General features: G+C 29.7%; 1 protein-coding gene across 10 annotated transcripts in view; it reads right to left on the bottom strand.

Annotated features, from left to right (window-relative positions):
- Positions 1-13,750, bottom strand: part of LOC139523376 (triadin-like) — a 49,756-nt gene that overhangs the window by 13,406 nt on the left and 22,600 nt on the right. For all 10 annotated transcript variants that reach the window (XM_071317337.1, XM_071317341.1, XM_071317343.1 and 7 more), the window contains one exon: positions 6,463-6,934. In XM_071317337.1, the coding sequence (XP_071173438.1) occupies positions 6,463-6,934 (472 nt within the window). The remainder of the gene's footprint in view (positions 1-6,462; positions 6,935-13,750) is intronic.

The following is a 13,750-nucleotide window of genomic DNA, read 5'->3' as shown; positions in this document are numbered from 1 at the left end:
ACATTTCCCTTGCACTACTTCTGAGAGCAAGGAATCCTTGTTTTATATTACCTAATTTCTACATAAATGGATTTGTATCAAGTCACATCTTAAATTTTTTAATACCTTTCTAGGGCTCAAATATGTTTGGATTTAAAAAAAAATCAAATAACAAGCCAGTCAGTAGTACTTTTAGAATCATATTTTTTGGCAGACTTTGTACCACTTACGTACGTCCTGGGTCAGTAAATGGGTTGTGTCACAGATTTTAAAAAAAATTATGCATACAACTTTGGTACTTTTTCAACTTTTTGAAGAATAAGAATATTTAGCAGAATATAATTGATGAAACTTTATCAAACAAAAGGTCTTAATATACATCGACAGTTGTGAAAAATTAATAAAAACTTTGTCTAAACTTATCTTTAAATCACCTTCCTCTAGACCTACTACATAAATTTTTGTTTTAAAAAATCAATATTATATTAGCAATGTATGCTCTTCATTTTTTTTAATTTTTAACTTCAATAGAAACTCTCAAAGCTTAATATTTGAGACTCAATGATGTATAAGAAACAAAAACAGTTGAAAAACATTTATTCCTATGTCAAAATAAACATATGGCAGTTGTATGCAAAATCTTTTTATTATTTGTGACATGGCCAATTTACTGTTTTTAACAATGTCAACAAGCAGTCATTAAACCAATGGAGTAAGTTTCTCATATGTAAGTATTACTGAAGACAGTCTCTTCATTTACAATCCCAGCTATTACCTTTCAATCTTTTACAATAATTAGCCATGGAATTTTATAGGGTTGAGTTCACAACACAGTACATATTTGTACAATTCCATTTTCCTTCCAAATTTACGATCTTGCAGTGTAGCTGTGTTTTCAAAGTACAAAGGACATGAAGAAAGTGAGAAATCTTGTTTAAAAAATTTATTTTCTTATAAAAGTGAACAGATCTATAATCTACAAAGAAAGTACAGACAAGAAAGCATAAATTAGTGTGCAGTTAATATATATTCCAAATGATATCAAGTTAGATGACACATATTAAATCTACTATTTTACTGCTAAATAGACATTAATCATTAAATTTCAATAACTTTGTAGAAGTTTTTAACACAAAATAACAAGCACTCCTTAGTTTAATCACCTGACTTCATGCTATTTCTCATCAGAACTGGATTGTGCTAATAATAAGTAATACAAGAAAATTTTGCATATTATAATTAATAGTATCATCCAATTCTACACCAATATTGCTCTGTTCAACAGATTACAATTCAGCATTGGTGCTATACTTGAAATTTTTATTGTTTCATTTCCAAATGTGACAAAGGTAAAACTTTTGGAAGATAGTTAAACATTAGCATACTTTGTGTATTACTTAAAAAACTTCCACTATTTTGATAGAAAACATACCCAATTATAAAACTGCACACATAAAGCTCCCTAGTAGACCAAAGAGAGGTCCATCAATTAGGTACAAACACTAATTGAAATAGTTTAAGATTAAGAATGAAGTGAAGATATTTTAATCTCAATCAATCTACATGTTAAAAATTGTTAAATCTCATTCAAGCTCTTTGTCTGCAGTCAATCAAACTAAGTTAAAATTCATTTTAAGCTTTTTGAAGAAACTTCAATTGAATCTGCTTTCAAACAATAAGCTAAAATATCAGTAAAATTATTTTTATCTATTCGTTGGATACTTCATAAACTATTTCCATTAGTGTTACTACCTATTCAAGTGGCTAAACCAATTATTCCCTTCTAGGGTATTATGGTCAGAAAAACATGTATATATAATTTGTCTGAACTTTCCTTATACAATGATGATTTAATATCACAATCTGCTTTTAACAAACATTGAATACTTATCAAAATAACATAGGTAAAAATACTGTCCTGCATATACGGTAAATAAAATATTCAACAATATAATCTACAGTCATCTTAGCTGTTCTCTGCTGCTGCTTCTACAAAAAATTATGAAATAAAAATAAGTGAACCATGAACAGAATCGTCACGGTGATAAATAATTGACTATTAAACTTTTCATTTCTGTCAAAAATGACAACAAAATATATTTATTTGAAGATAAGAATACAAAATTTGATGTCTTTATTTCTAACTAAAAAGCATAACTATGCTTTAAAACTTAAAAAAAATAAAAAATATCAATTGGTAAATCTTATTGCCAATCTTACTGTATTTTAAACTATATGTATGAAAAATGCATTTAAAATCAGATGCGTGGAAAGCTCAGATCTCCATTATGTGTATCTGTCTAAAAATTCTATACTAAAGATATCTTTATCAAACAATAGGAATTAATAATAAATATAACTCTGTGCTACACACATCAACAAGAAATTTCATTAGTAAAAATTAGGAATAGTATCTTACATGTTGTTTTTAAAAATGAGTAGCTCCACTTTCAAAAAGTGGAACTTTTTCTCAAATGGTCGACTATACAAATTGCTGAAGAAATTTCACACAAAAGGTCACACAATTAAAGACATGATAAATTTGCATCTTTTTAGAAATATTTTTTTATCTATTTATGTCCAAGATAAAATAAATATTATCTTTAATTTCTTAAGTAAACTCAGAGTTGACAAATACACGGAATATTTGTTTTAGTCTGACTTTATGTCAGTTTTTGGGTAAACTGTTATATCCTTAAGGTTACACACGAAGTGACCAAAAAATTCGAAAACTAGCACCCATTAAGACAATATCTATGGTGACATTAAAATATATTCTTAGTGAAATTTTAAGGCATTTATTTGACCTAGATATTAACCATGAAAATTATAATTGTAATTTGATAATGTTATCTTTTAATAAAATAGACACATGCATTACCATTTGACCATGTACCTTCAGATTGTCAAGTTTCAATGCATATATACTGAAAAAGTTTGCATACAAAATTTGTAAAGTTAGATATGTTTTTTTATAACATAAACAATTTTATAAATACATGTAATGATTATGTATAAATCTGTCTCATGTCGATGTTCAATTCATTATTTTTTTTTATAAAAATCCATTTAAGGAGTGTATCATCATGAATAGCTTCTGATCTATCTATCTTATGGTATTTACAATGTTTAGAAAGATTCAGGACTTTCAAAAATTAGGAAAATGCACTTATAAACACCCCAGGTTTAAGCCTAGAGGAGGGTATCTGAATCCCATTATCCCTTTTATTTTGTTTCTTAAATTATACATCAAGGGCAAAAAATTCAAGAGCAAAGACAATTTGTAAGATAACAGGTTAACAGATTTGCAATAGAAAGCAAGGGGTACTAGCTAAAAACAAACGTCATAATTGATGAACATAATTATACCAACACTTTCAGTGGTAGATTTTGAACATATATCAACACATTCAGTGGTAGATCTTTTTGATCTAAGATATATATTTTCTTGGAAACATTCAGTTTTTTGTTGAACAACATATACAAACAATTTCTGAGTGAGTAGTAGATTTATCAGATACATTTTTTTTTTTTTAATAATTTTTGAAAGTGTTGGTTTTTTTCTGTATGGTTACCGTTCACAGCATTATACAGTAACCAAATTCATCCTTCATGAGTTTTAAGATATGTTAAGGTATCCGTACTATATTGACAATTACATGACATAATGTCTCTTTATGTGGTGTTCCAAAAAACTTTTTGAGAAAATTCCAAGTTAATGGAATTACAATAAATTTTAACATCTAATAATAATTCTTGATTTTTAAGAGATCATGTGGTGAATTATAGTACAGAGTCCTTAAGGTGTATATATTTTAGGATGTAGAACTAAAGTGAAGGGCATATTTCTTAAAATCATTAATATGTTTGTTTCAATAACTTTCATAGACAGATATCTAAAGTTTATATTAAAGTAACATAGATTATTCTATATCTGTGTCTGAAAAAGCTTTAAGCTTGCAACTGACTAGTACAAACACATTACAGATTTAAAAATGTATCTCCTTTAACACCATAGGTCCTTATTCAATTATATTACACACTATATAAGAATGCACACAGAGAGAAATGTGGTATGACAATCCACATATAAATTACACATGAATACTGACTGTTTTATAAATTGACATTTTTCTTAATATTGTGAAACAATCAATATTCATTATATTTATAAGCATATTAGTATAAAAAATTGCTGAAAAAGCAACACAAACACTTGTGCATATTATGTTTTGATTTATATATTATATATGAATAAGTAAGGATGAAAGAACAGGAGTTAGTTTGGTTTAGAAAATCTAGCAAACTGTAGCAAAACAACCCATGAAGCAAACAGATAGGGCAAATTGTTCAAAACATACTTTTTTATGAGATGAATTATAGGAAAAAGTTTCTTTTATGAAATGACCATATTTTATTATTTTTATACTATAAATATATGGATCAGAGCTTGCAATTGCAAAAAAACGTTTTTGAGACCATATAAAGATATCGACAGCTGAATATAAATGATATTTTTGAAATATTTCAAGTTCATAGAGTTTGAATCATCTTAAAATTCCAATGCATGATATATGTTTGCTTCATTTCACTGTCAATCACAATAGCTGTCACTTGCACAAATTAAGTATTAAATTGTCCTGTACCTTTGTATATTTATTGACAAGATTGATAATAATCTCAGAAATTTCAGTCTGCAAAAGATAGATATAGGCATTTATTGATCATTACTGACAAATGGGTGAACAAAAATATTTCATTTCCATTTTTTTCATGAATGAAGACTTTATTGATGAATGAATGAATAAATTTCATGACTATACAATTGGATATACAACTGTGTACTGAAAACTTTCAACTAACAATAGCATGGAGAAATCGTTGTAGCTACCATCCACAATGGATACTTTTGAATATCAAGAAGAGATTTTATGTGAATATATAAGTTAAATATACTTGCCGGATTTGGTTGCACTTCGAATAAGATTACCAATGTTAGAAAATCTATTGAGTCAACCCAAGACAAAGATTTATCATCCAAATCCTCAGATGTTAAGTCTAAATGCATGGCTTCTCTCGACCGAAATTTCAAAACAGATGGCTTTTCAAATTTAGCTAGAACCCTGCTCAATGCATCTTAGCGAGCATGAACACAAAAAGATTATTCTGCCAAATTTGAAAAGTACTGTAGTTGGTGTGATACAAAACAAATTTATCCGTATACAGCTACTTTGAATCAGGTTGCTGATTTTTTAGCATTTTTATTTGAATCAGGGTTGCAATATCGTACAATATCTGGTTATCGGTCAATGTTATCAGCGGTAATACCTCCAGTTCAAAATTGTCCAGTTGGTCAACATCCTTACATTTCTAGACTGATTAAGGGCGTTTTCCATTCTAGACCTCCTAAAGTCAAATTATTTCCAGAATGGAATTTAGAAGTTGTTTTAAAAGCTTTAGAAAAACAACAAAACGTCCCTCTCTTATGTAAATGTATCAGGCAAGTATATCTAACTTATTCACATAAAATTAATTTTCTTCTTCAAATTTTTTGGTAACAGTGACCCTGACTATTCCAATCAAGCATGTGAAACTCAAATTACCATTTTGAAACAAACTTCCAAGTTTTTTAAACAGTCCCTTATCATTTGACCTATTGCTTTTTTTCCCTTCCCTATATCTCTATTCTATATAAATTTCATTTCAAGCAAGCAAAAGTAACTCTTGGACAACAAATTATTCAATTTTGTTTCTAGTAACCTTGACCTATTGGTCCTAGATAATCCATAGGGTTCTTCACCTTTCGTAAACTTCCATCAATATAAATTTTTAAGGCTTATAAGGAAACTTCAGTTACCATTTTGAATCAATCCTGTCCACCATTTTTATTTATAAAACTGACCTTGCTCTTTCAAATCAAGCAAGGGAAACTTAAATAACAATTTGGAAACAAGTTTCCCCTCTTCTTTTTATGATAATGAGTATGAGTGACATTGACTTTTGACCTTTTGTTACCAAATCAACAGCCGTCTCTATTCCCTATATTTTCAGCTATATAAGTTATATATACATATCAATCATAGGATACAATTGATTCATAAGCAGAAAACGTTTGTTCCATTCAAAGACATAAAAAAGGACCGATGGATGAAGAGATGAATATTTGCTCTTGGAAATTTTTTGGGAGCATTGAAATATGTATTGAATATAGAAATAACATCCTAATTTCACAGAAATTTCTTAACAAGTATGATAAATGAAACATTAAATGGGAGGTAACTGCAAAAAGGATATGGCTTTTGATTAATGAATGGATCATTGCAAATTCAATGATTATAACCTATTACTTTTCATCTTTTTTACGATTTTTCCTTGCTTTAAGACCTTTAAAAGTTGCCTGTATTTTAACAGCTGCTTTTTCAACATCAGGGTCTTTCAAATCAATATCTATTTCTTCCTCTTGACCTTGACCTGATTTCTCACCTTCAGTCTTCTTTTCTGTTTCCTCTGTTTTTTCTTCCTCTTTCTTTTCTTCAACAGATGTTTCACTCTTCTTATCCTGGATTCCTTTCCGTGTTTTATAGCCTTTGAATCCGGCCTGAATTTTTGTTGCCGCTTTTTCTACTTCTGGATCCGTTAAGTCAATATCTACTTCCTCTTCTTTAGAATCAGTTTTTGTTTCTTCCACTTTAGATTCAGTTTTTGTTTCTTCCACTTTGGATTCAGTTTTTGTTTCTTCCTTAGATTCAGTATTTGATTCTGATTCTTTCGTTTTACCCTCCTCTACTTGTCCTTGTAATTCTTTTCGTGTTTTATAACCTCTAAATCCAGCTTGAATTTTAAGTGCTGCATCAGCAGTTGCTGGATCTTCTAAATCAATATCAACTTCTTCCTCTTGTTTCTCTTCTTTCTTTGCTTCTGTCTTTTCTTCTGTCTTTACTTCAGTTTCAGATTTCTGAAAAAGAATCATTCAATTATTATCATATACATTTTCCCAGGATGAATAATTAAAATCCTGAAAACAATTAAATACATCAAAATCTAGCAAATCAATTAAGATTGAAATAAAAATCTCTGTTGAATATACACATGAATTATTTAATGAAAGCAAAGCAAATATTTAAATAAGCATATAAATATGAATGACAATTTAAACATAAAAAGGTATGAACAATGTATGAAATCATATAGCAAATCATGTATGAAATGAAATTACTATCGAATCAATTGTTGATATAAAATATGTATTACTCTGTCAATTGAAAAAACATCAGTGCTAATCTACATTTAATGTTTATAAAGTAATATTGTAACTTAAACTCCCCTGACATTAAATCTTTGATGAATTAAACATAACAAAAGAGAAGTTCAAAAAAACAGATACCAGTCTATACTGAAACTAAAAAATACATATCATAAATATTCTTCAATAACTCAAACATTTTACATCACACTTTTATGTCTTATTTAAACCAGATTGCTACACTATAAAACAAAATGTCACCCATCACTGTACTGTGAAATGTAGTCACTTAGGTATGCTGCAATAGTCTGAGATAATCAGAGTGCAATAACACTATAAGATGTCAAAAGATGATATATACAGTATGGTCAACTACATAAACAATCCTACCAAGTATGAACACTATCTGTCAAGCCATTTCAAGAGGAATTAATTTTTCAAAGGTTTCTTTGTTTATCAACAGTCAACCCATACACCCCCCCCCTCTCCCCCACAAACAAAAATGCAATGTCATATATCCAGCAAGCATTGTAAAATCAGTAAACATGTTGACAAAAAAAACCATTGTGTTCCAATGTCGGTCAAGACTGTTCTGTCAAATGACACATGCAAGAATAATATTATCCAAATAATAGTAAAGTGTGATACCTAAAGATAATAATGACAAACAATTTTACCAAGCACAAAATCTTTTTGGCAAACAGTCTCAGTAGAGTGTGTTCTTAATTACTTAAGGTACTGTCATCTAGCTACAATTGAAAATCCTACCAAATAAAGAATCTTTCTGGAAAACACTTCTTTAGATTACATGTTGATACAATTGTGAAATCAAGGTTAACTTCCAATATAAACTCCATATCTAAATGTTGGTAGAATATGGTTCACTACTCGTAGTGTCAAACAGTCCTAACAAGTATAAAGCTTTTGTTGGTAGAATGTTCCTTCATCCAAGCATATCTTGGATGTGCAGGATGAAGGTCATTCTTAGAATATGAGCCTGAGGCTCGAAAGTAATGAATTAGCTTTACTTCTCTATGAGGGGTGAAGCTTACATATAATATCTCTGTTTAAAGAAACAAACTATATAACCACCTATAGCTGGCCAGTGACCTTGACCCTAGTATATAAGCACCTGTTTCATAATAACTTGTCATAATTTAAAGCAAGTTTGTGTCGACCAAATATAAAACCCAGTGGAAAAGGGTGGGTCTGACTGATAATCCCTAGGGTGGGACTTAATTACTTTCGAGCCTCAGGCTCATATTCTAAGAATGACCTTCATCCTGCACATCCAAGATATGCTTGGATGAAGGAACATTCTTATTCATATTTCGCCTTCGGTCTCAAGTAATGAATTAGCTTGTTTAAAGTGTAGACACAAACTAAAAACAATTTTTATATAAATGCCAACATTTAATAAAGGATAAAAATCACAAGATCATCCAGTAACTACAACTGAAGAAAAGTGTTTTAGTACTGATATTTATAGAACTTGTAAAAAGTTTTACCATATGTCCAGACAAAACAGTTGCCATAATGTCCTTAATAGAACATCCTGAAGCTAAATGCACTTATGAAGAGGTTCCTCCAAATGAGTTAACCTTAAAACCTCGGATAAAATTAGAACTCTCTCTAACTATCTAAACTTTACGAAAAGACTTAGATGAATTCTCTCACCTATTTTGTACACAAAACATGATAAATCATTGTCTTAATCAACACAAAGTTTTGGTTTATCAAAACCTTTGATCACCTCATTAGGTAAACTAACTAACAGATCTAGTATTTTTCAAAAACTCATGTATATGAAAAAATAAAATGCCATGTCTCTGAATGAAAGACATAGAATGTAAATCTACAGCTGATAAAGATAGTACTTCAAGGCAGATGTAGTCAAGGCAAATAAAGACACAAGTATAAAAGACAGTTTCAATGTTAAATACTCCAATGAATATTAAGAACTTAAAAAAGATAGCGCTAAATTCATCTCCCAAGTGAAAGAGTATCTAACTCTTCAATTGCAGATTCAGGTTTAAGCAACCTTCCACAAATACATGTAGTAAACAAACAAATCCAGTAAAATCTATTTCTTAAAGGATAAAGTCTGTTTCAACATAGACCAAGAAAAATTCACATTAAACATGCTGAATATGAAAAGCTTGTGTTTTACAAAAATTTCAATAATCCGTGACTAACATCCTTTTTAGATGGTGATAAGGAATTGGTTCTCTAATTGAACACACCAAATAATGAAATTTCTCAAAAAAATATTGATAATGCTTGATTATAGATGCATGGTCTCCAAGATGAAGTGTAAATATATTTTACAAATGATTCTGAAATCTCCTGTTTATATTAAAGTGATTTCTGAGTATAATACACACGTTTTTACCCTACTGCACAATCAACCCTTCAGGTGTTGGTTCACTTTAATTTTTTACAATATACAGTTAAATTAAGTCTCTTCCTGACGGAAAGACATTATCTTCAGTATGTAACATTGTTACTAATTTTTATGCTTAACAGTTTAACTGGCAAATAAATTAAAATTGGTCTTAGCAAAGAAAACCAACTCTGAGCAAGCCAAAAAGGATAATCAAAAGAGCCTTCTGAACTTTATCACTAATAATTTTCTTTATAAATATCCCCAACAATGAAAAAGATGGGAAAATATAAGGTCATAATTCTGATCATGAAAATAAAAACATCTCTGAAAGGAGCTTGTTGGTCAAAAGACAACGAAGTAATTATCTACAGATTGAAAATGAAAACGTAATAACAACAAAACAAATATATCTTCTTTCAATTGACATCCTTTTGAATCTGTAAATTTTTTAGACATATGATAAGCATCAAAAATTTTCTTACCAGGAATATAAGAGCTGTGATAAAAATGTTCTTTCTTGAACACCAAGCCCAAATAATGAAATATTTGTAGTAAGCATGTTAAGTGACAAAGAGGTTACACCTCCTATTGCATAATAAAAGCTACTGAAATTGTATCTTCTGATTGTATAACTCTCTGTGACTAAAACTTTTTCTCCAGAAGAATATTATAGCCAACAATACTATGAAATCTATATGAAATGAGTGCATACTCTTAAAGAAGCTCCGTCTACCAACAGAAACATTTTCTTCAAATTTGGATCCCAAATCCTTATGTCAGAGGAATCTGGTACAACCTAAAAACTTATTTGGATGGGTCTATAAATCAAATTTTTAATTTCTGATTTTAAAATGTTAAAAAATTTCACCTATTGATGATAATAAACACTGTAACAACTATACAGTGTTTCAACATTATTTCTCGCCATGTTTCTGCAATGTAACATTCCCATGCATGCCACAGATACTGCATTAAAAGCATTCATCACAAGACCAATAAATGATGTAAAACATCTATAATACCGTTACACAATTCTATTTAAAAAGAATTTCCCAAGGGAGATAATTTTACCATTTCTCATCTGTCAGAAAAAACTTAAATAGCTCAGTATCAATAATGAGACAAAGGAAAACAATGTGCTTCCAAGGAATGAGTACCAACTTCTCAAAATTTTTCTGAAGCACAGCTTATCAAGCATTTGCACCACTTCTTCTGTATTCACAATACAATCATCTAAACTCTGATCCATAATAAAATAATCATCAATGTATGAACTATAGCATGTATGTACTTCAAGTGACATTATTTCATAAATACATAGACAGGTTTTAAAACCTTAGTAAAAACTCTTGATGCAGAAGCCAATCCAAAACAAAAAAACATAAATATCATATCAATGTCTTTTCCACATAAATCAGGAAATTGTGATATAAACATAAATGATACTTAAATATGCATCTGTGAGATCTATAGATGTTATATAGATAATTATTCTAAAGAATTACATCTAAACAAAAGATAAATGGTCCTGCTCCAAATGCTGATAAGCCACAAACTTAGTTTGTTTTAATTTTTCAAATAGATACAGGCCTTGAAGACCAATCTTTCTTAGGAACCAAGAAAATATAGGAAATAAACTGATTTTCCATTGATCGATCAACCTTTTAAATAGCTCTCTTAGCTATCAATTTTTGGACTTCTGAAATTAATTCATCCTTATGAAAGGTGAAATGTATTTAATTCAAAAAGGATAAACCTTGTGGTACATCATTAAAAATAATTTTATAACCATTTCTTAATAAATCTAATATCAATAGATCATTAGTAACATTTTCCAAATCATAATATTTAAGTTATCTACTGTATATATAGCAACTGGTTGAGAAATGTGACCTCTTTGAGATTCTCTGTTCCCTTTTTGGAAACGTCTCCATCTCAATGAAGGGAATTGCCTACTACATGTAGTATAGTCGCCCTGTTGACCAACAGAGCCTCTGCAGTTAAAAAACTGATATTGCCTTTCCCATAACAGCTGGTAGTAAATTAATTGCTAGACCTGGAACCTCTTCCAAGGAATCTATAATTTGCTAAGAATCTTTGTATAAACACTAAGTTTGCTTTTTGCAATCATAACTAGAAATGTGATAAAGCAACTATCACAACAGAATTACAAATAAGTTTTATCATCTAAATATTTCTGAGCATCTCCTATGGGTTTAACCAGAAAACCATGGTAAAACAAACAAATATAATTTTACAATAAAATCCTTGTATTATATCAAGATCCAATGGCTCATTCCTACAACAAGAAATAGCAAACTCAACAATAGGGGTGATGATCAACCCCTTAATAAAGTATCTCTGGGTTTCCTGCATCTTTGAAACCACAGAGTGGGCCTGTCTAGGCATTGCCATTTCGATTTTTTAATTATCCTAGACACACTAGGATTGTCACAGTTCTCAGTGTGATAGTATTTCCTCTAAGAACTTTATATATTCCTGATTTTATCAAAATCATGATTAAACTGTTCAACAAACAGGATGAGATAATGGACCATTAATCTCACTAAAAGAAGCCTTAAAGGCTTCTGAAAACCTTAATGCAGGATCAAAAGACCTTAATGCAGGATCAAAAGACGTATCAAATTCAACTCCGGCTGGACTATCATCAGCCATGGCACATACTCCAAAAGTAGGTACATACACCGTATCAATTCAGTAGATAAGATCAAAATTTAGAACTAAATCTTCATTAAAGTAAGCCTCTAATGGCAAAAATTCAAATATAGCAGCAGGTTTCTCTACAAACTCTGCTAGAGTTGAAGGCAGTGAAACTGTCTCAAACCTCATGATTCATACAGGTTCTTTAATACATTAATAATAAATAGTAAATGTATCAATATACATGCCTATCTAAATCTCAACAGCACTTTCGTTAGAAACAATCACAAATCAAGTAGATTTTGAAGTTATACAAGTAACACTAGATTTTAAAACTTACTTTTTACAGGTTCTGTTGCTTTGTCAATTATTTCCAATTGCCATGCCATTATGATCTATTATAAAACTACTAGGTTTTATAACTGTTTAAGAAGAGGATTTATTCAAAATACCTCTTGTATTCCTATTAAATTTATCATCTTTAATTTCTAAAACATTCCAGAGGTGATGAAAATCATAACCATCACCCTTGTAAGTGTAAACATCATTCTAAACATCTTGCAAAAACAATACATTTGCATAAACAAATTCAGCCATTGTAATACAAAAATGTGTACCTGTGCAGGTAAAACACATGTAAATTGTGAAAAGTACTCACGACCTTCAGATGAATAGAAATACTTTTAAATATCTACCTGTTTAACAAACAGGAGTATGAATTAAGTAACAAATGTGCTATTAGGCAAAAACTTAATGAATATATAAAATTGTCATACATCGTAGACAATAAAATATTTAATTAATTTCCATGAACACTTGTCATACATCGTAGACAAGAAATTTTTAAATTCATTTCCATCAACAATTGTCATACATCGTAGACAATTGAGGAATTATTATTTGTAAATAACAAAATAACATTAGAACTTGTCGTACATCGTAGACAAGTTAATGTAACTTTAATAACTTTCTGCCAAATTTAAGATAAAAATAAAATAACTAAAAAGAACTTATGTGAAGTGTTCACTTCAACCCTCTAGAAAAATAATGACAAGTTATTATGAAACAGGTGCTTATATACTAGGGTCAAGGTCACTGGCCAGCTATAGGTGGTTATATAGTTTGTTTCTTTAAACAGAGATATTATATGTAAGCTTCACCCCTCATAGAGAAGTAAAGCTAATTCATTACTTGAGACCGAAGGCGAAATATGAATAAGAATATGGTTCACTACTCATAGTGTCAAACAGTCCTAACAAGTATAAAGCTTTTGTTGGTAGATTATGGTTCACTACTCGTAGTGTCAAACAGTCCTAACAAGTATAAAGCTTTCTGTCATCTTATGTTAAGTTACCTGGATAAAATATCCGAAAGGAACAAAAAAATAACTTAATAACAATTAAATAAAATGGCAAACATTCTACCTACATGTACTTATACACTGAAAGGAAGAAATTAACATATCTAAAAATAAACAAGTC

The sequence above is a fragment of the Mytilus edulis genome, chromosome 5, assembly GCF_963676685.1.
Source record: "Mytilus edulis chromosome 5, xbMytEdul2.2, whole genome shotgun sequence".
Taxonomy (NCBI): domain Eukaryota; kingdom Metazoa; phylum Mollusca; class Bivalvia; order Mytilida; family Mytilidae; genus Mytilus; species Mytilus edulis.
The sequence above is the reverse complement of the archived record's forward strand: the minus strand, read 5'-3'. Positions and strand labels throughout refer to the sequence as shown.